A 22,780-nucleotide genomic window follows, 5' to 3' on the forward strand; every position below is an offset into this window, starting at 1 on the left:
AATTACAGCATCCAACTCGCTGTAGATGTTTTATTATCTTTCTATTTATTAAGTTTCATTGGACATACAACAGCATCTGAAGTGTTGTGGAATTCTCATACAGTTTAACTGTATGTTTATGTTAGGTCTAGGTACATCAGTTGCAGACATCTGTTTTGTAACCTGCAGGTGGGCAACATCTCTATTTAAGAGACTGTTGATAGCCATTTGTCTGAGTCCGTAAGACTTCGTTACAACACTTCAGGAGCCGTTTTTAAAGTGATGGAAACTGAGAAATTAAAGGAATTTGCAGTAAATAATCTCTAGCGATTCAGTGCTGAAGCTTCACCAGGAAACACAGCTCTTTGGGCCCACTGTTTCGTTTTGAAATGACTGAAACAAAAACACTTCATTGTGTCACAAAGGCCCCTGTAGGAAAATAGAGAGGTCAAGCACATGAAGCGTCCAATTCCTACTGTATGACTATCATTTGAAAAGGCCAGATGTTTATATCGGTTGTATGATTGTAGGTTCTTGTTGTTCTTCAGTCTCAAATTTTCTACACAGCATGTTAAGGTTAGCTGCTATTAGCTAAAACTCGCACTACATTTATTACTTCCAAAGGCTTTAAAACAAGCCGTTTGGGTATTTTGTGAAACAGGTTGTACTTTTTGTCCCAAACTATATATCACATCAGTGCAAACTGGCAAAAACATTTCCTAGTTTTGGCAGTGTTGTCAAATATGAAGGTCAATTGTCAATAAGTCCAACTGTTTTGAAAAGTATGACTATTTAATTAGAATTATTTATATAATGTACATTTTACCAATAGCATCTTTCTGGTAGCACTTTGAAGTTTGCTGTTATTTTAAAATTAGAATACACAATGCTGAATTATTTCTCTGTGATCTTTAAATTAACAAAGACTCAAAACTAAGAAACACAGACTGTGAACTGTGTTGAGCATCTGCTACTAATCCTTTATTCACAATTAAAGAAAAAGTAGGAGGCCAAATAGCAAGAAAGAAGACAAGTGTTTGCTAGTGCAGTTTGCATGACAGGAGCATGTGGTGTCGAACGGCAGCGTTGTCTGGATGGGTCTGACGTCTTTGGTCCAAACCGGAGCAGAAAAAAAAAACCAGTTAAAAAACCAACATGGATAAAAAAAACACGACTGAAGGCACTTGATTTTACAGCAATCTCAGATTTTGGACAAGAAACAAATGAAGGATTTTCTCTATACACTAGGAAGAACTAAACATCTTAACTGGTAGTTCAATCTTATTATCACTACATACATGGCCAGAAGCTACAAAACATTATACATATAGTTACATATATACACATGACTGAGATAAAAGAAACCGTGCTGGAACAATGAAATATTCAGTCCTGGGGTATTCAGGAACAGGGCTGATATCAAGTGTAAGCGTTAGCAAAACAGTCCAGACATTCTGGCAAACAGAACAGCATCTCTACATACTGACTGTGTAATTGATATCCCATCATGCAAACATTAAGAGAGTCTTCCAGAAGAGCTTAATGATGCTAATCTTCACTGAAAAAAAACTTTCATAAGTTCATTGTGGACGATGATCAGTCAAGATCAGCATTAGAGCAGATTGCGAAGAGCACGTGTGAGGTATTTCATGAGATTCAGTCACGATGACTCGTGCGTTAGCACTGGTCGAGGGAACGTGAAGACAAACAGAAACTGACAAGTTTCAATCAAAGTGAAATCACAACTCAAAGCAAATGACTTCAAAGAACAACACGCACACATCTGAAAAGACATTCTTACAATAAGTTACTCTCAGCCCACTGTGACCTCCCCCCACACAGACAGAGACTCAGTCTGTCGTCTTAGTGTTAAACATCAGAGATTTGAACACACAAATAACAGAAGGAGAATCTTTTCTCTCAACATTGGCAAGTTTAACAGAAACACTTGCTCACTACCAACCCAAACACAGAACCGCTAAGGTAAGAAGATCAGAGAGAGGGAGAGAGAGATAGAGAGTGTAATAGAAGAGTAAGACAGGAACCGGGCTGCAGCTCGACTGCTCAGGTGTAAACGTCAGTGACAGGTGTGTTATAAGAAGTTAAGAAAGAGATACGTGTGTATGTGTCACGGGCCGTGGCTCCGTGGTTGCCTCTGTGGAAGGCCGTTGTTTGAGGGTCGATCTGGGCGGCAGGCTGAGGGCAGGGAGGGGCTTTTCACACTATTGGCTGGCTGAGACTCCCTGTGGTCTCCCTGGTAACGATCTCCTTGGTAGCGGGAGTTGGTGCGGCCAGGATTTCGGTCGGGCTGGCCGTTTCCATTATATCGCGGATTTCCCTGGTAACCTTGAAAAATGCGCCTGTTGCCCTGGAAAATCTGAAAAGGCAAAGAGAAGAGCATGTTGGTTCTGCAGGAGCGAGTGAGATCTCAACCCTGAGTATCGGCTGTAGAAATCCTGACTGAAGAATGATGGATTAAGAGATAAATTTAAATAAATTAGAATAAAAATCTATTAAACCAGATGGCCGACACATTCTGTAACTATTTGTGCAATTCAAAAAATTTGAATTTCATCAAAGTAGAAAAGTGTTTTTGAACATATAGGGTATATAACGGTAGTGGACCAGGGGAATCCGACTGTTTAATTAAAACACTCGGGCCGCAAAAGGTTTTTGTGCATGCAAAACATGGCAAAGACGAGAAGGTTGCTTGGGATGATATTTGACAATGAAACCCGTGTGTGATGTGGGCCTGTACTTGCAATTAAGAGAGGAACTGCTTCAAACACCACATTTGAGTGAATGGTGCAAAAAAATACACCCGGAGAACTGGGGTAAAAGGCTTTTGGACATGAGTGACAGTAAAAAGAATTTCTGCATGTAGTACAGTATATTTTTCAAGATTCTTTCGTTTTAAATAAAAAAAACTGTCAAAAATTATTTCAATTGTAATATTTTCGTCTATTTAAATTCTATTTACAAACTCACAGAATGGTCAATAACCTTAATTTATTTAAAAACACTTGTTTTCTGAAAAAAATTACACCATGCACATTGTGTTAGAATTTGACAGGCAAAAATAAGCTGTTTCAGACATTAAGTTTTTTGACTGAGATTCTTAAGGGTTAATCTCTGAATCTCTTTATATACAGTAATCAAAGTAACACCAGTAAAAAGTGTAGATACGTTTTAGAAACAATCACAACGGTGTGAATGTGAAGTCACATGAGTAGGGCACATGTGACACCCCTTTTCATCTCTCTCCACTGGCTACCGGTTGAAGCCCGGATCAGATTCAAGTCACTGATGTTTGCATACAGGACTATCACTGGATCTGCACCGGCATACTTTCACACCCTACTTCACTCCTACACCCCATCAAGAACCCTGCGTTCAGCAAACCAGCGGGGCCTTGTAATGCCTTCTCATAAGGGCACTAAATCCCTTTCCCGCTCATTCTCCTTCACAACTCCTTCCTGGTGGAACATTCTTCCCAATGCGGTCCGGTCAACCACATCTCTCACAACCTTCAAAAAACTACTTAACACACCTCTTCCCACAATACTTGACAGACATATGAAAAAAAATACTGTCACTAACCCTCTCTCTTTCTCTCAACAGGTAGTGGTCTAGCTTTTGTTGAAACTAGTAACTTTGTATTAGCACCTATAGTACTATTGCTCTGACATACAAAGAGTTCAGGGAGCAATAAGCGGTAAAAGGGATAAAAGCGTCTGCTAAATGACTGAATGTAAATGCAAAGAGTTTATGAGAGTTGAGACATTAGATTGATAAATGTTGGGTGTGTTGCGTGACACTACTATGTAAATACCTGTTTATGTGGCACATTAGGGCGACCCATGTAAGCAGAGGGCTGATGCTGGAGCTCGGAGGTGGAGCTTGTTACAGAGGAAGAGGTGGAGCTACAGCGAGAACGGCTGGAGTAGCTCGTCTGAGGATGGTAAACTGCAGGGAAACAAAGACATCGTTAACCACTCGTATCGGCTCACAAACAGATTTTCACCTACTGTTGCACAAGTGGTTAGGGTTGAGTGGCAATAAAGGGATTTGAAACTTTCTTACCTGATCCAAAAGACATGATGCTGCACTTGAGCGGCTCGAGATCGAACGAGAACTTCACAGCTTTACCAAGATCCTCATCATACTTGCGTTCACTGACAAAATGCTGGAGAGACAGACAATGAAATAATAAAAATGTGATTAGATTACTGGGTGTGTATGTACAGCGTTTCCGTGTTAATTTCTAAAAGGTCTCCTGCTATTTCATGCATTCTGACTTTACACTGCTAAACGTGTTGTCTTCTCATTATTAACATGGTCAATTTGTTAAAAAACGAGTTGGACGTATGACGTAGTATTTCTGTGCTTGATACACCTCCCCAGCATTACAACTTGCTTTGGAAAGTTTTTTATTCTGGATCCAATTCCTTTTATTGGCAATTCTCCTGGAAAAGCACAGCAAGGCGAAAGAAAGAGCCCACTCATGCACCAACCGAGGAGGGAGCAATAGGAAGACCTGCTTATCAAGATTGGCTGCGCTGCATCAGGATTGGCTGCGCTGTGGGCCTGCAGCTGCAGCTTGTTGCTCATGCAAAAGTGAGAGAAGTGGATGTGTGTTTGTTTGTTCAGGGCATTGCAGTGATGGATGTTACATAAATGGTGGAAATAACGCTGGTTTTGGAGATGGTTTGAAACTGTGACCAGTCCTGAAGGAAGTCAAGATAAGTCATATGTCCTTTGTTGGCAATCTTCGCAGACGTGCAGTAGCGAAACATGACGTTTGGGCCTTGGCCCTCTGCGCTCTCAGGCTGTTTATTTTTTGCGTTTTGAATTAGGTTTTCCACATTTCTTTTTATTTTAAGTTTGGCGGTTGCCGAACCAACTTCAGGTGTTTCTTCTGCTTTACTAGATTGCAAGTGAACAACCCCCCAGATGGCGGAAAGTTAGGAAGCGTCCTCGTTTAGAAAGATGATATGATTGGTATGTTTTACTGTCTCTCAAACTTAATCGCTCCCATTGATTTACTGTACTGTCAGTAACTGAATGCACCTGACGTAAGCATAAGTTCGACTTCTTGCAACATGCGCAGAGGGCTTATAACATTGCACTGTGATCTTGACTCTTGTGATACTTGGAAATCTCACGTGGATAGTCTCCATCAATCCAGAGTCAAATATACATATCTAATGGAGAAAAATCGGCTGACTTTTATTGAAAATTATATATTTTAAATATTTTTACGATGGTTTAAGTCATCTCAGAGGGACCTGAGTGTTCGCTACTGCGAAGGGATAAATGCGATGTATTGTGTGCTCGTGCTGTAGCTCCGCCCCCCCGCCTACATCAAGCAGCTCGTCTTTTTTCTGGAAATAATGTTGCAGAAGCAGAGCTGAAACAGCAGCGATCTATTGACATCCTTGCATATCTCTGGCTCAATCTATGGGTTAAATCTGTTTACGTGATTGGTTACGGGTTTATGATGTCATAAACTGAGGCAGTTTCAAACTGCATTTGTTACGGTCTTTGGCAAACACTACATTTACATTTAGTCATTTAGCAGACGCTTCTAACAAAAGCGATTTACAGAGTTCAGAGAGCAATAAAGCGATATGTTATACAGGAGCAATACTACAATGAGTGCTAATACCAAGTTACTAGTTTCAACAAAAGCCAGAACAATACAGAGAGAGCGGGATCGTTTTTTTTAATGAATGAGCCGTTTCTCCCTGCCGCTCACTGCAAAGAGTAGACGGCGAGAGAGCCGATCCCTGCAAGACCTCGCACTAGCAGTGCAGCAGCTCTGCCCGCATTTTTCATGAAAGGGTTAGGGTTTATCAAAAATCACGCTAGGTTTGTTTCTATGCGCTTTTCAACAAAAGTCAAGAAAGGGGTGGGAAAACTTGCTACATTTAGTCAGCTAGCAACCCTTTTTTTATGCGAGCCCCTGTGTGCGTTGCCTGCGATTTGCAAATGCTTAATCCTAAACAACCAGACAAAATGGCATAACGATTTTGTAATTTTTGGATCGTTTTGAAACTAAATGCAAAACATTACAGAAGGGTTATGATGGGTTAGGGGTATGAAAATCATTGTCTATGGAAACAAAATATGCGTGTGTGAGATGTACGCATGTACCTTGATGTCAGCTCGTAGTTCTGTAAGCTTTTCCTCTGACAGTGATGCTGATTGGTCAGTGAGTCTCTTTAGCTCTTCTGCTCTCTTCTGACGGCCGTCTAGAATTGCCACTGAACAAACACAATTGAGATCGTCCTCGTTTAACACCAGTGACATGAACAGACACGTCTTCCTCATACATGTCTCTCTCAGACATACACAGATAAGACACAAAACAGCAGCACATCTGAATGATGAAAGCAGCTACAGACAGAAAACTCCTAACTCACTTGCTTCTGCTTTGACTTTGTCCATCTCAGAAAAGAGCGTCACTTCTCGATCCATCAGACTGCCAACAGAACAGAAACAAATATGTCATGACTCTCTCCCAATCTCTCTCCGTGTGTGAACTTCTATATTATTTGCTCAGTCGCAATAAATGGGCACATATCTCTTTATTGTCCTCTCGATAATACAACACTACAGTTCGAGTTTCATTCAAAGAAAAAGGTGGCAAGCGACAAATACAATAAGATGATGTTTAGGAGAACGACTTCTCTAAGCACACAGAAGCTACATCTAATGTAGTAGGAGGACAGTGTGCAGATGTGTTATGTTGACAAATGTGGCTGTGCGCATAGTATACCAGCTCTGGAGATCAGCAAACGTCTGCTTCATTTTCTTGATTGAGGAATCCATCTCATCTTTCACAACAACTCTGTAGCGAGTGAGTGACGCCGCACAGCGCTGCAGGTCTTTCACAGAGCGGTCAACATTAGCCCCTGAGAAAACACAACCCAACGTATCATGATTGTATAACCCTTGATTCCCAACAGTCAGTTCTATATTAACTGTAACTAAAAAGTAAAATTTATTCATTCATAGAAAAGTGAGACTTCACATCTTAATACATGTAACATCTCATATACCTCCTTGAGTTTTAAAACATGAGAACCTGTGCACAAATTTCCCCTAAACTAATAATTCCCCCCCTAAATCCACCAAAGGGGGGTCGAGCTCCTTGTGTAGCACCTAAACTCTTGAACAGCCTCCTGATACTATTCGAGGGTCAGACACTCCCAATCTAAATCTAGATTAAAGATCTTTACAGGCAAGCATTCACTTATTCCATAATTTGCTAAATAAAGAGTAATGAATAAATTAATGAACAGCAGCTACCCTACTTATTCACATTCAGCCTTCCTGCCCTGCCTCGGGATGCCCATCCTGTGGTAGGGAGAGATTACGCCAGGCCCAGATGAACGTCGTATGCCCATCCCTAACTAGAGATTACCCCAGCTCCATCTGAACATCACATGCCAGACTGCGGACTGACTGACCATCCCAGCAAATCCATCACCACCCAAGAGTAAAGTGACCATCTGCCCATCCCAGCTCAGGCAACTCCATCCCCAAACAAGAGCAAAGACAGACTACTTGTCACATTAATGCTAAACTTACATCACATGACAGCAGTTTGAAGTTATAGCTGCACTCTGACATTAAGCCATTACTATTTTACCTGCTTATAACATTCCTCTGTTGTCTAATATCCAATACAAAATTTAATTGACTCTTGTTCACTTACACAAAAACTTTAATTCTAATCAAATATTTTCATTGATTGAAAGACGTAATTTTGAGTCCCTTAAAGGACCAGTCAGTAAAATCTAGCGACATTTAGCGCTGAGGTTGCAAATTGCAATCAAGGGTTTTCAAAGCACTACACAGGCGGTATTAACATAACGCTTCATTATGTAAGGTCTTTATACACCTCTGAAGACCTGTAAATGCATTATAATGCACATAACTGTCCGTAGATCCTCCAAATAAAAAAAACTAGACCTTTACAATTCTAACATATATTCGCAAAAGGAAAAGTCTTCAAAACGATCAAAAAACGCCAGTGTTAAAAATAATAGCAGCAATGAAAAGCATCCATTTGACTAACGGAAAAAAATCCATAAACATTTCTGTCATTCACAATATTTCCATAATTAAGCAAGCAGTTTTCTCAAAGGATTTCACCTCAACTGTTTGAAGCAATAGAACTTCATTTAGTGAACCCGCTGTTTCAAAGAGACATGGGGTTAACCTTAACACGGTTATCTTCCAAGCAAACACAGATCGCACTACAGCCATAATTTAGCTGTTATTACCAATCTTTCTGCCAGAAGATCCTTGCTGTGTGTCTGTAGAGGGAATAGGCACAGAGGAATTCTGGGAGCTGGAAACAGACTTTTGGTGAGACTTGTTACTGCGGGAACTGTGATGGTTCTGACGTGCTCCATTACCGGTGTCGTGCTGAGGGGTGGGGCTTGGTGTTGGGATCGACATCCCCTCTCCACCTGCAGCAGAGCATCAAACATCTGAAGATCATACCGAAGCACAGACAAAAACTTCAGCATCGCACCCTTCTCTCAAACCCTAACCTGTGGCATCTGAAAGCTCAGGAGCAGCAGTTTCCAAATCCAGATCGGCTGTCTCCACGGAATCCAGCTGCTCACTTAGAGAATCTAGCGAATCACCATCAGCGCATGCTGAACCGTTGGCATAAAAACCATTAAGAGCCTCTGGACATTCAGCATCTGGGGTCGAGTCAGCAGGAGCAGGGTCAACAGGAGCCTCAGCTTGAGGTTTTGGCTTCTTTTTCTTCTTGGGCTGTGAGGAAAAACAGTTGTTTTAATCGAACCTGCGCTACAGACTTTAGAACAGCAAGACTATTGTCACTTTTAGGCTAATTCACAGCTGGCTACAGAACAGAAAAGTACAGCGTGTGCAGGACACAAATCCATGTGTGAACAGCTTGAGTAGTTATGGTTTTACAGGACATAGCATCTCATAAAAAACAAACATGTCACCTTTTTTTTTACATTCCATTCCTTCAGGATCTCCGCAGCACTACCTATCAACACAAACACACACAACTCATCATCTCTGTCTTTATTCAAGTAAAAATGTTCAGGCATAGTGAGAAACCGGACACGCTCCGAGTGCGATTGTACCTTCCACAAAGGCCTGCACTGCACGATCCACACAGTTCTCAAAGTGCTGTAATACCAGAGCGATCTCATTGTTGCTCTTATTGGGCACCACAGCTCGCACAGCATTAATCTGAAGAAAGAAAATGTGTGTAAAATCTACTGATCCTAACAACACACAAACTCTTTTAACCCTAAACTTAACATGTCAAATGTCAGAGGTTAAAAAGGACTCCGGTATAGAATGAGTTCTTACCTTTTCCTTCATCCTCTCAAATGTCCCTCCTTGAGACATCACCACCTTAGAGTGCGTATCGAACACCACTCCAGACACATCTACACACAAAAAACATTCCAAGACATTACAGCTTTCACATTTAAGTCTGAATGGTTTCAAAAAAGCCTTTCACTATAACGGTGGGTAAAGTCTTGGAAGGTCTGGATCAAAGCTTTCCCCCAAAAATATTAATGGTCAAGGCAAGAGCCAGTAGAAGAGAAGATGAAAACAGCATTATAAATGTGACATTTTCAGTCTGAACTCTCTGACAATCTGTTTACTACCAATTCACTGAACTATCCATTTATATTTCCCAAAACGGTTAATAGATTCCAGACAGATGCATTCCATTTTAAAATGGGGAAACAAATGAGTAATGGATGTGACAAAAAATTTAGACTTATGTACAATTCTAAAAGGAGCACTTGCCTCGTGGTTTTAAAGTTTTAATAGAGACCCTAGAAGTGCCTTCAGTGAAAACATTTCTTTTTTCATGGTAAGGTTGGTCCGTGCATGAATATACCCTTTCACAATAGCAGTGGACATATGTAAAATAACTCTGCTGTGGTAAAAATTAAAGATGACTTTATTTTAGAGCTGCAACTAACGATTATTTTAATAATCGATTAATCTGTCGATTATTTGTTCGATTAATCGATGAATCGGATACAAATTTTTAAAAGCATTCATTTTCAACCCTTTATTGAAAAATAGAACTGACATTGCAAAACATATTTCAAAAGCTTTATTATTACTTATTATATTATTATTACAGCTTGCTGTGGTTTACATGATGCATTTCCCATCAAGAAGCCTCTCATGGTTTGCTGTTTTTTTCTGGAATTTTTTCGGGTCTCTCTGATGGTCTTTCCTCTACCTCCGCTCTGCTTTTTTAATTAATTTTTTCTCTGCTATGCTGCGCGATCAACTTTTTTTAGTCCTGTGACACACTAGATGCGTGGCGTGAGCGTCTCAGAAGCCTGGCGTGACCGTTTTTAAATCGGCTCCCATGTTAACAGGTTAGAGCTTGCACACTGCCTGCGTGAGACGAGCCGCACGGAAAACGCGTGCATGCTAGGAATTGAATCGACGCCTATATTTCACGAGACACGCAAGCGTTGGAAGCGTTTCCAGGCAAAATAGAATAGGAAAAGATGTTTATATGTAATTTTGTACACGAATACATATTAATGAATGCCATTTTGATGTTTGAAAGCTAATCATCATTTATTTGAACGTATTTTCAAATTGAATTTCATTAAACCAACATCTACACGTTACGGGGTTTACATGTCCACTGTAGAAAACATCAGGACTTAAATCATGTTTATAATGCATTTTTGGAGAAACAACAAGTGAATATTGAAATAAATTATACATTAATATTCCTATTAAGTATGAGATATTATTACTAAAATGTTGCAAATGAATACTCCAATTAACTACTTTTTTCCATAAAATCTTCCTCCAAGAAAATGCTTAGGCTATATCCAATGAAAAGATACATTGCATTGAATGGGAATATTAATTTATGTCCATCTGAAACACATATTGCATAAAGTAAACTCGTGCATCAATTGATTACGTTACAACTTTAATAACATATCTGAGAATCATCTTAATACGAATTGTGGTTCGTATTAAACCCCAAAATGTATTGGTGACTGAATTATTTTTGTTTTTTATGCTCTTAACAATGTGATTAAAAATGGAAAAAAATATGACACACTACAATAACAACGTAGTCTAGTGTGTCATCTGAGTGACGGTCCAACATCAGGTAATAAATCTACAAAACATTTGGAAATGTTATTTAAATAAACAGACAGCCTACTTACTCATTTTTCGGATTTTGGAAGGTGTAGGTTATGTGAAAAAAGTTTAAACTTGTCGTGAATACAAGACCCTTGTCTGTCGGCGGCCTCCCTCTATGTCACCTAGCAGCAGCAGCGCGCCAGCGCCGCGTCAGGCACGGTGCTGGTGTGCAAAGATACAGAAAACACGACGCAGCCGCCACAGAGCTGACACGCAACAGAAACGCCACGCTCACGCCACTCAAACATGTGGCGCGCGTTATAGTCGCGCGATACAACGAATCGATAATGAAATTCGTTGCCAACATTTTTAATAATCGATTTTTATCGATTTTATCGATTCGTTGTTGCAGCCCTACTTTATTTTATCATAACCGACAGCTATGATCTCATTTCCTCCATTCATATTCTTGACTGACATGCATAAATGTGGGAAATTCAACTGTGCTGAAACAGTGGGATTAATACACAGACACACAAGTACAATTCATTAGATGTGCTGTAAAAAGCTCTAGTTCATAATCACTCATTGTCCTCAGTCATTTACCCAAACTGTTAAATGTTTGCCAATATTCAACCCTTCCTGTGACTTGAGTTGTTCCTAATCTGTTTAAATGTCTTTGTTCTGATGAACTTTGTTCTCATAACCAGACTGATTTTGACCCCCATTGACTCCCATAGTAGGAAAATAACTCAGTTTTTTGTTCTGTTGATCACAAGAAGAGACACTTTGAAGTATGTAAGACAGCAGAAAGTTCTGGGGCATTTTTGACTCATTATATGGTTTTCCTACTATGGGAGTCAAACTCTGTCTGGTTATGAGAATTCTTCCAAGCATCTTTCTCTGTGTTCATCAGAACAAAGACATTTATTCAGATTTGGAACAACTCTAAGGTGATTAAGGATGACAGAATGTTCATTTTTGTGTGAAGTATCAGAACATGTTTCTTGTCGTTCATTCTCACCCTTGCTTCTTTCAGATTCAATCCTTCTAGTAATCGGGCCTTGTAAACTATCAGTACTGTTTAATGTGTTGACAAAATGTTATATGCTCACCTACTAGTACAACCCTTTGGCTTAAAGCCTCTGCCAAATGAATAAATGTAACGTAAATGTATCTTTCACATCAAACTAGCTCTCTGTAGCTTTCTTAGGGTACACATTACAGTATAAATACAATAATGAATCATAAACATCAATAATCAAGTAAACTATTGAACTGTCACTCACAAACAGCTGACAACAACCAATGGTATTTAGTTTATTTTCTAAAGCCAGAATATTAAATGCCTGTGTACTGTGACAATAATTGTCTGCTGCAATCGTAACCAAGGAGCAGTAGAGAAACTGAAGTTCATAGTCACTAACCCCACATACTAGTAAGACAGACAACACACGGCATGACGTGATACGAGGCGTGACGTGACACGCTGCTGCTTACGTGTCTGGAATTCCTTTAAACCCCATTTCTAAAACCTTTTACCTGTAGACCTGATAACATGCATCTGCTTACAAAAATCTGTCATAAAGAGGCACACGTTTACATCAGGTCAAAGGGTGTTAAAAACACACAATTTATAGTATTGGAGACACACACACAGAATCAGAGTTCAGAAATTTGCAAAGCCATTGACACGCAAAAGTTTTCATTTGCCAAACAAAACTAGTGAACGTTGACTGAGCAAATACAACTCCATGGAAAAGGCTTATCAAACGCTTTATGAGGTTCTCGACATCACGAAGAACGTTTAAGGCACACACACATGTACAGATACTAACATTAACTAGAACAGTTGAAATATTTTAATATGACATTTCATCTAACCTAATAAAGCCAACGACATTACCTGTAGACCTGACCAGAGCTCTCAAATGATGAAGGAACTGAAGAACCCAAACAGAGAGAGAGAGTGAACACTCACCTTTACCAGAGCTTTTCTTCGCCATTAACGTCCTCCTCAGTCTGCTTTAACTGTACAGAAAAATCATCAGACCACCACACAACACACAAGAATAACTCAATCCAATCAAAGTAACCACATCAGATTAATTAGCAACTTCATGAAATATTATTTTGTTTGAATTTGAGTTCAGTGTCTTTGGTTAATGGCAGCCTTTTTATCGTCAATAACCGAAAACATGTCTTTGTAAAGACCTTACTGGAATGTGTGGAAAATCTGCACTCAGTAGTTTGCAAACCTGTGCTCCTTTAGTTAAAGCAGGTAAAATGATACTGCACTATAGCCAAATGTGGAGTTCTAATCCACCGTCAGAAGACATCATGAGTAAGTTATGTGTTATATATATATATACATATATATAGAGGTTTTCAGGAGAAACGTTACCCAAGTGGAGCAAGCGTCTCTGGATCTGTCAATGGTGTTGCTTCTGAAGATTCAATGACTGAGTGCGTTCCCACAAGAGCCTACACCCTGTGTAAACCAGCTGGAGCCAGAAACACCTTTATGAGTCCAATGAACACAAACTGTGTCAGGAAACAGAAACTTAACTACACACACACACACACACACACACACAGTCCTAATCCTGACCCTGTGCGTGTGTATCCGCCGCTGAGTGCCAGCAGATATGTGGCACGCTCACAACAACGTCACGATACAGCAAGCACGTCACACACACACACACACCTGCGTGCAGCAGTCCAACAGGTGAAGCCACATTCAATAGCCGTTTTATTTAAAGCAACAGGAAAACGAAGCGGCTATTTACCAAAGAGGAGCAGCACAGCTATTAGAGTTCTTATGCAACCGTAATAATCTCGGAGCGAAAGTGAAGATGCTTCCAGAAAGACATTTTTAACTTCACTCTTCATAATAACAGGATCCATTTGAGGTCCAAGTTCCTGTTTAGCCTGTTCTGTGTATAATGCCGTCGAGATGAATAAGAGACGTAACACGAGCGGAGTGATGACAATGTGAGAGGAAACTAAAGAGCCGAATTAAAGACAAATACTAAGAAAATCGATCTTGTCTGGAAATGGGCCACCATGAGAGAAAGCAAGAGTGTAATCCTGATAGTCAAAGCGACACAATAACACCTGCAGCTCTCATGAACTACAGAGGGAATGAATGACTGCACTTTGTGCCCAGATGTTATTTTACACAACACTCGAGTCCATTAAAACTACTGATGTCATGAAGACATTAAATCATGTCATCGATTCACTTATCCAAGTTCTGTTTGTAGACACGTTTCAGATGTATAGATAACTGATGCTAACGAGATTCACCGTCTGCACCCTTCACTCAGTTCTACAGTTTTCTTCGTGTAAATTGATCTCTACGTGAGATGAAAGTGTATGATAACAAATGTGAAACGAGGGGAGACTTTACAACAACAAAAATAATGTTTGTCTTCATTTCAGTGTGGGGCTCGCGCGCTGATTATGTGGCAGTATCTTAGCAACGCCCCCGCTAGCATTAGCTGAGCTGAGCTAGTGTATGTTGAAATACACAACCGTATATTTAAGACGCTGAAATGAAAACAGGCGAATGCGAAGCACTTTGTTTTGATGCATCAGATTTTGTGACATTTCATAACAAACGTTTGAAAAAATGAATGTTTTTGCTAACACTCGCGCGCGCGCGCAGTCGCGTTCACAAACCCCAGGCTGCGTGTCCTCACGAGACTGTTGAAGGACAAATGCTCACCTGAAGAAACTGCAGAAACGTGCGACTCTCTGACAAACACTCGCGCTCTCATTTATCTTCCGCTCATTCGACTACGTGCGAATTTCTGTCTTTTCTTTCAACCGGCTCACACGTCACTTCCGTTTTCACAGCGCGCGTTCCCAACATCCGCCCTGTTTTGTGTCACGTCAAAGCCAATAAAGAAACCGCATCAAGGTTCATTTAAAGTTCAGCATTTATAAAAAATAAACTTATAAGAAAAGCTACACGACGGTGAATAAATTGATATCCCGTTGAGTGTTTAAAACTTGATAATGAGGCCTACTGTTAAAGGCGCTCACAGGAGACACCTTAAATTATTTTACACACTGCAACAAACGGCAAAAGGATATATATATATATATATATATATATATATATATATATATATATATATATACATCGCAGTTTTTCTCTTTAACCCATTAAATAAAGAAAGAACTAAACACACAGAAAGCCGAACGATGATATGCTTTATGGTGGTTGATGCACCAGCACAGAAACATGCTGGTTGACTTTCCAACATTGAACAATCGCATCAGTTGATTTAGTTAATGCACACATGCATACCAATTACATCATACTTGCTTTTTAAACAATAATTTTAATTAAACGGTATTCATTTGGAACATCCACTTTTCTTTCAGAGTGACGTGCATAACGTTTTAGTGACTTAATTAAAACATGTCATTTTTTCTTTGTCAAAAATTCTTCATCCATGTTTATTGTTTATGTGGAAAAATATGGAAATGTAGAATTAAATAAATTGTTTTGCAAAAATACATAAACGCAGATTTCTCAAAACATCACTTCAGCCCATGTTATTGTTAAATAAACCTTTACACATATATTTAATTTATTTTTGTTATTGTTTCATTTGTTTAGTGTTTCATTTGAATGTTTCAGAATTTGTAGCCAAGAACCCCACCACCACAACACGCACACACCAGTCTCGCGAGAGTTACATCGAGCGGAAAAGGAAGTTCAACTTTGTTAAAGATGGCGACCCCCTATGTGACTGATGAATCTGGTAAAATATTTCACGTCTAATTTAAACTAGCGTACATAAGCAAATATTTCTAGCTCTCATTGACGCCTGTACAGCCGGCCTATTATAATGACATTGTGCTTTATTAAACAACAAGGCACCCGATGGTGGCGAAACATACGCCTGTTATTTGTCCGAAAAACATGAATGTTGAATTCTTACACCGATGTCATACAAACTTCGTTGTGCATGTGCGCACAGATTAATGATTACAATGACTATAACAAAAAATGATCATGTAAAGTGTAACGTTATGTAAAGTATTTAGGAGCAATATTCATATTTAAAAGGACGACTATTTTTCTGTGGATACCCGAAACAATAAATTGATGATTTAGTGTTTACTGACAGGGTGTTAATATTATGCGTATTATAATATTGCAAATGTGCAGATAAACAATCGCCAGTTCCTGGTTGACACTCCCAAGTATTAAAAAATAATTAAAAAAATCAATTGGAACAGTAACGCAATGCTAATTTGATGTAATCATATTTTCATATCAATTTAGTGTATTATGAGGATGTATTATGATGATGTTTTTTTTAAATTTCTGCCAGTTCCCGCTGCTGTTTCAGGAAAGCGCTTGTGTGTGTGTTTGTCTGTTTAAGGGAAATATATCGCCGCCACGCAGCGGCCGGACGGCACGTGGAGGAAACCGCGGCGGGTGAAGGATGGATATGTACCGCAGGAGGAGGTACCGGTGTAAGCACTCCAACCATCATTTACTTATGTATATATATATATATAGTCGAGAAAATAAAATCGGAGTGTGTATTTACACTGAGTACAAATAGCCCAACATGTGATTGTTATGGAGAAAGCATTTTCAAACAGCGACTCCAGTGGCGTCACGGGAGTTGAAAACCACCTCTTGCTGAAACGCTCTTTTACCTATAGATCATAAAGGCATTTGTTTTCGATAAAATGGATTTAAGACTTAAAATTCATTTTTATTCATAAAGTTTAGGTAGGTGTATGGCTTTAATATCTCAATAAGTTGCCATCCTTTTAATCATTTCTAAATATAATGATTTACACTTTTTTATTATTGCATAATGTTTAATGCACAACAATACTGAGGTGCAAAAAGTAACGTTTTCTGCCACTATCTATAAGTAAATAGCATCTTCTTAATCCTATATCTGCATACTAGTCGGTGTTCGGCGAAATTAGCTGTTTTGAATCAAAAATAGGTCATTTATGTGAATGGTGTAACTCTGGAGAGTGTGTGTGTGTGTGGGGGGGGGGGGGGGGGGGTCTTAGGCGTCTACTCTTGAGTGTCTACTCTTGAGTGTCTGAGACATCTTTGTTCCTGCGCCTGTATTCTTTTGGATCTAACCAGATAACAACAAACCGTGTCGTCTTTTTTGGTCCTTTGGCCAACCAGAATGAAAGTAACAGCATTGTCTTTTCCATGGACCTAGACAACTTTTTCAATTCTGATGTACATACTGCAAACTTGACGCTTTTCTGTGAAATTCGCCGTTTAGAATCTCAATATGCCATTCTTGTGAATCGTATAGATTCTAAGAGTTTTTACACAGAGTGGGTAAAAATCCACAGTGATTTATAAAATGTATATAAAAAGTCCTCAGGTGCCTCCCTTTCGAATTTCCACTTCTAGAGCTCTGCCCTTCTGAGTGAGTAAGGCACTTTGGTGCGATTAGTATTCGTCCGAAGTTTCAGTCGCAGAAGCTGTAGTTTACAGATGATATTTAATAATTATTTTAGAGACATACAGCGATGGAAAAAATAATTTGATCCCCTGCTGATTCTGTATGTTTTCCTGCCTAGAAAGAAATGAAGGGTCTATCATTTTTATGGTTGGTTTATTTTAACTTATATTGACAGAAATTCCCGGGAAGGCTGAGAAGTGTGATCCCCCTATAGTTGGAACACACCCTCCGGTCCCCCTTCTTATAAAGAGGGGATTCAGGGAAATTCAGGGAAAAAAACTTATATAAAGGTTATAAATGTATTTGAATTTCAGTGAGTGAAATAAGTATTTGATTCCACAGCAAAACATAACTTTGTACTTACTGTAGAAACCCTTGTTGGTAAGCACAGAGGTCAGACATGTCCGATAGTCGGTCACCAGGTTTGCACATGTGTCAGGATACATTTGAGTCCACGCCTTTGTAAATATTTAAGGTTTCTTGGCTGTGGCTCAGCAAATTGGAGTTTTAGCCTCCTTCACAGATGTTCTATAGGACTAGGGTCAAGAGACTGGCTAGGACATTTAATGTGCTTCTCCTTAAGCCACTCTTTGGTTGTCTTGGCAATATGTTATTGCTCTTTGTCATGTTAAAGTCACATCCACGACCCATCTTCAGTGATCTAGTTAAGTGGAAGAGGTTCTTGCCCAACATTTTACGGTACATGGGCCCATCCCTCAGCCCCTCAATGAGGTGAAGTCATCCTCTAACCGAGCAGAGAAAAAGCCCAAAAGCATAATGTTTCCAACACTGTTTCTCTGTAGGGATGGTGTTCTTGGGGTCATAGTCAGCATTTCTCTCCCTTCAAAGACAGTCAATTTTCTTGCCGTTTGACCAAAGCACTTCCTCCAAAGCCTGTTCGAGGCTGTCAAACTTCAGACGAGCCAAGCGGGCCTTCTTGAGCTGGAGGACCTTGTGGGTGCATCAGGATTTCAATCTATTGTGGCATAGTGTGTGAAACCAATGGTTTGCTAGCTAACTGTGGTCCCAACTGTCTTGAACTCATTAACAAGCTCCTTCTGTGTAGTTCTGGGCTGACCTTTCTCATGATCATCTTTACCCCATTGGGGAAATCTTGCAGTGAGCTCCAGACCAACGGCAATTGATAGTTATTTTGTATTTCTTCTATTTCCAAATAATAATAAATAATGGCACTAACAGTTGTCTCCTTCTAGCTAAGCATTTGTCTGTAGCCTATTCAAGGTTTGTGCAGGTCTACAATCTTGTCCCTGACATCCATTGAAACGTATTTGGTCTTGACCACGGTGGTGGAGAGGTTGACATGAAATATACAGATTCTGTTGGCAGGCATCTTTTATATACATAACATGCTGACTTAGGAGTACTTTCTTAAAGTGACAGGACTAATCTGTGGTCCATATAGGCACATAACCAATATGTGGAGCCAGAATTCTTGCTGATTGGTAGTGGATCAAATCCTTATTTCACTGACTGAAATGCAATTTAAATGTATAACCTTTATATACATTTTTCCTCCTGATTTTTCTCTATCAGTTAAAATAAAGCTACCATAAAATTGTAGACCCTTCATTTCGTTGTAAGCAGGCAAACTTACAAAATCAGCAGGGGCTCAAATAATTATTTACCTCACTGTAAGTGTCATGTGGTGCACTTGATAAACTTGTGTGACAGTTTTTTAATTGAAGCAAATATTGACATGAGTGTGCCAGCATGCAAATTGACATTTTAAAATGAGCATTTTTACTTATGGGGAGGATCCCCCCAGATCCATCGCACTGCACCCCCCTCGGTCGTATGGCTGTCACCTAATGTAAACTAGAGCTGCACGATTCTGGATAAATTGAAAATAATCTTTCTCTTGTTTTTAAATGGTGATTGAGATTACTTTACGATTCTGAATGACGATTAAAAGTAATACATCATTTACTGGAGGTTCTGACAAAAAAATTGTTTATTTAGGTATGTAATGGAAAGAGGAGGGTAAACCCCGACCCGAATCCCGATCCGTCCGCAGCTGTTGTAGAGAAGGCTGTAGAAAAGCAAAATTATTACATATTTCATGGTTAACCTACAGTAACTATATTGAGTTTTAGTTTTTACAACAATTACTATAGGTAAACTAAAGTGGTTATTTTTTATTTTTACTTTAAATGCATTGAAGTAACTTGTATATGAAATATTTATACAGTAAAACAAATTCATAAGGTGACACTTGCAATTAAAGTCTTCAGAAAGATTGATCAATTTGCCTGACATCTACAGATTGCTTGAAGAGGTTTTTAAAGAAAGACACATCTGCTAAACAAAACAATATAGTATTATCACTAGGAAACTGTTTAAAATACCCTGAAAACCCAGGGCAACTTGATGAGCGTTAATACAGTGATAAGCGCCACACCCTCTCGTGACGTGTTTTTATCATAGTGACAGATATAAGCGCGCACTTGGATTTGTCTGAGCTGCTAACTGCAACCGTTACGGAGTTTTGTTTCAAACACGTCCAGTTAAGATGTGAAGCATAATCAGAACAATGTAACACAATCTTAAAGGAAATCATAAGAGCAGTTTAGGTGTCATGCCGTATTTACTTTATGTTGCTTGTAACCAACTCTCTGCTTCAATCCCAGTACTTCAGTGATCATTTGAAACAGATATAATGATAGTATGTTCTTGGAAAGACTGTTTGTAATGTTGTTTCATACCTAGTGATGATAATGTTTTCTCTGCTTCCGCAAGAGCTCAGATTGAAACGTTATGATTATAGCCGGAGGTGTAAGTTAATAGACACACAAGAATGGTTGATTTTCATTAATGAGATCGTGTGGGTGTTTGAATCAAGATTGTGATCTTTTAACGATTAATTGTGCTGCTTTTGTTTGAATAGCATATCGCAAAAAAATGCCTCTATTTTCACTTAAACAGAACCTACTGGTATTGAAACCAAATAAAATACACCCAGACTTGCTAAAAAGCCTTTGAGTGAAATATTCTTTTAAATAGTTTAAAATAATCACTAATCAAAAGCTGTGTCTTTCTTTTTATTAACAGCTATGAAAACAAGTATGTGAAGTTCTTTAAGAGTAAACCCGACCTGCCACCTGGGATGAACCCAGAGGATGCGGCCATCGCCCGACAGCAGCAACAGGCTTTGAGTGGAACAGATCAGCAGAGTGTCACAGCTGGATTCTCAAAAACAGCAAAACGCAACATGAAGCGCAAAGAAAAACGCAAACAGCAGAGTCAGCACCACCAGGAGGCCAGCGATGAGGTCTTGAGTAAAGACATGGATAGAATGAATATCTCTGCAGAGGAGAGGAGGGTTAACCCCGACCCGAATACCGATCCTGGCAGCACAGATCCGTCCACAGCTGCTGTAGAGAAGGCCAGAAAGATCAAGAATCTGCGCAAGAAGCTGCGGCAGGTGGAAGAACTCCAGCAGAAGGTGGATTCTGGAGAGCTGAAAAACCCCAGCAAGGAACAGCTGGACAAACTAGAGCGAGGCCATGCGTTACTGGAGGAGCTTCAGATCCTGGAACAAGATTTGTGAACTGGGGGAGTTCATTGTAGGCTCAGTTGTTTGGGAAAGGTGTTTGTTTCCATCATGTCAGAGTGTATTTCTGTATCGATAAAAGTGGTCAGCAGCTATAACTACTTTTCTACATTCTTGTGTTCTGTACATAATGAACATCTTGCACTGTGGACTCAGAACCTATGGGAGTGCAAATGGTTTCCGCTCTTTCATTAAAACCGATCACAAGTTCACTCTCTATACTAGTTTGTGAGCTTGTGTTATAGAGACTGATGGACTAAAATCCCATGGTGTCATTTTTTTCTTTTAAACATATTTTTTTACAACTGTAGTGAATAATGGCATGAAATATGAATATGTAGAATTGTGTTATATTAAAGGTAGGACCAAGATACTGCTTTTATTTCTGGTAATTTCTCTTTAAGTGGTGTTGAGGGTCAAACATTGCCCTTACTCTTAAATGTCTTGTTAGGGGACAATACTAATTTTTAAGCTGCAATTATAATTTTTATGAGGAAATATTTATCTGACCTTATATGTCAAATAGTTAAATTGAAGCAAATAATTGCTTAACATGAATAATTATTGCTATTGAAAAACATAGGATTTTTCTTTACTCACCCACATGAGGTTAAACATGTTTTGAGACCTCTTCGGAGCACAAATGAAGATATTTAGGGGACATCTGAGACATTTCCAGGCCTCCTAGACATCATGGTGTCTGTGTCAGAAAAACACAAAATACTTGGTTACATCGGTCCATCCGTCGCCTCAAATAAATTCAACTGATCCACTATGAGCGGACCGATGTAACCAAGTCTTTAGTGCTTTTCGGGACCGTAACAACAACTGACACCATGATGTGTAAAAGGAGGCCTGGAAACCTCTTGGATGTCACCTAAATATCTTCATTTGTGCTCCAAAGACACCGGGCCTCAAGTAAAAAATCATACAAATTACATTTTTGGATGAATTTACCCTGTTAGGCTAGTCCCAGATTAAAATGAATGTCTTGCACTGACATGTCTTAAAATATTGTTTTGTCTCAAGATGCACACCTGTAATGTTTTTTTCTAAATCCTTTTTATAAAAGCATCTTCAATATCCAAATTTAACTAAGGCATAGCCCTGGCTGAAGCCAAGCCTCTTCTGTAAAACCAGCCCTAAGGATGTTCTTATGCTTGATGTCTTTCCAGCGAATGTGTGGACAGCAACTTGTTTGTTCTGCACAACATCGTGTCACACTATAGTTGTGGACAATGTCTAATTTAGATGCAGTTGAAATCTGAATGAATAAATACACAGTGACACATAGTGACACTGTTGACACAAACAGTGTTGTTTGTGTTGCTAGGGTTAGGTGTCCAAAAGTGGAAAATAGTTCGCCCAGAAACAATTTTGCTATACGTTTCAGGCCATTTGGAGTCTAGGGTTAGAGTTGAGTAGTGAAGAGTTGAAAGTTGGTATATATACTAATTGGACGACGCCCTTTTGAAATAATTTTTTTGTGAACTCGATAGCACCACCACCGGCCGAGAACAAGACACATCCATATTAAGTTTCGAGTCCAAAAGTGTGAAATCGTTCTTCCAGAAAGCATTTTTCTATATACGTTTCAGGCCAGTTGGAG

The 22,780-nt window shown here is 39.3% G+C and overlaps 2 protein-coding genes across 5 annotated transcripts; one reads left to right on the forward strand and one right to left on the reverse strand.

Annotated features, from left to right (window-relative positions):
- Positions 1 to 731: 731 nt before the first annotated feature.
- spats2 (spermatogenesis associated serine rich 2) lies at positions 732 to 15,016 on the reverse strand. Of its 2 annotated transcripts, none has more exons than XM_079467587.1 (14): positions 14,858 to 15,016; positions 13,532 to 13,647; positions 13,109 to 13,158; positions 9,352 to 9,431; positions 9,120 to 9,228; positions 8,976 to 9,019; positions 8,547 to 8,775; positions 8,274 to 8,462; positions 6,761 to 6,896; positions 6,405 to 6,463; positions 6,136 to 6,245; positions 4,063 to 4,165; positions 3,812 to 3,945; positions 732 to 2,356 (listed from the first exon to the last, which is right to left on the reverse strand). In XM_079467587.1, exons 3-14 carry the CDS (start codon positions 13,131 to 13,133, stop codon positions 2,108 to 2,110), a joined length of 1,467 nt encoding a protein of 488 aa, XP_079323713.1. In that variant the 5' UTR covers positions 13,134 to 13,158; positions 13,532 to 13,647; positions 14,858 to 15,016; the 3' UTR covers positions 732 to 2,107. The 2 variants fall into 2 exon arrangements, with proteins under 2 accessions (XP_079323713.1, XP_079323714.1); XM_079467588.1 differs by having other exon boundaries at positions 757 to 2,356; positions 13,532 to 13,631; positions 14,858 to 15,009.
- A 761-nt stretch (positions 15,017 to 15,777) lies between these two features.
- pym1 (PYM homolog 1, exon junction complex associated factor) lies at positions 15,778 to 22,257 on the forward strand. Of its 3 annotated transcripts, none has more exons than XM_079466777.1 (3): positions 15,778 to 15,905; positions 16,533 to 16,626; positions 20,670 to 22,257. In XM_079466777.1, exons 1-3 carry the CDS (start codon positions 15,875 to 15,877, stop codon positions 21,166 to 21,168), a joined length of 624 nt encoding a protein of 207 aa, XP_079322903.1. In that variant the 5' UTR covers positions 15,778 to 15,874; the 3' UTR covers positions 21,169 to 22,257. The 3 variants fall into 3 exon arrangements, with proteins under 3 accessions (XP_079322903.1, XP_079322905.1, XP_079322904.1); XM_079466779.1 differs by having other exon boundaries at positions 15,802 to 15,905; positions 16,533 to 16,618; positions 20,670 to 21,546; XM_079466778.1 differs by having other exon boundaries at positions 15,813 to 15,905; positions 16,482 to 16,618; positions 20,670 to 21,546.
- Positions 22,258 to 22,780: the final 523 nt, after the last annotated feature.

This window comes from Barbatula barbatula, assembly GCF_947034865.1.
Source record: "Barbatula barbatula genome assembly, chromosome: 11".
In the NCBI taxonomy this organism is placed as follows: domain Eukaryota; kingdom Metazoa; phylum Chordata; class Actinopteri; order Cypriniformes; family Nemacheilidae; genus Barbatula; species Barbatula barbatula.

Bases quoted from the DNA above. Each gene is read 5' to 3' on its own strand.
- spats2 (XM_079467587.1), bottom strand. From the start codon at position 13,133: ATGGCGAAGAAAAGCTCTGGTAAAG. The intron at 6,464-6,760 runs GTATACTATGCG...TTCTGTTGGCAG, and splicing joins TTTGCTGATCTCCAGAGCTG to TCTGATGGATCGAGAAGTGA. The intron at 2,357-3,811 runs GTATTTACATAG...TTGCCTTTTCAG, and splicing joins CTAATGTGCCACATAAACAG to ATTTTCCAGGGCAACAGGCG.
- pym1 (XM_079466777.1), top strand. From the start codon at position 15,875: ATGGCGACCCCCTATGTGACTGATGAATCTG. The intron at 15,906-16,532 runs GTAAAATATTTC...TGTCTGTTTAAG, and splicing joins CTATGTGACTGATGAATCTG to GGAAATATATCGCCGCCACG. The intron at 16,627-20,669 runs GTAAGCACTCCA...TTTTATTAACAG, and splicing joins CCGCAGGAGGAGGTACCGGT to CTATGAAAACAAGTATGTGA.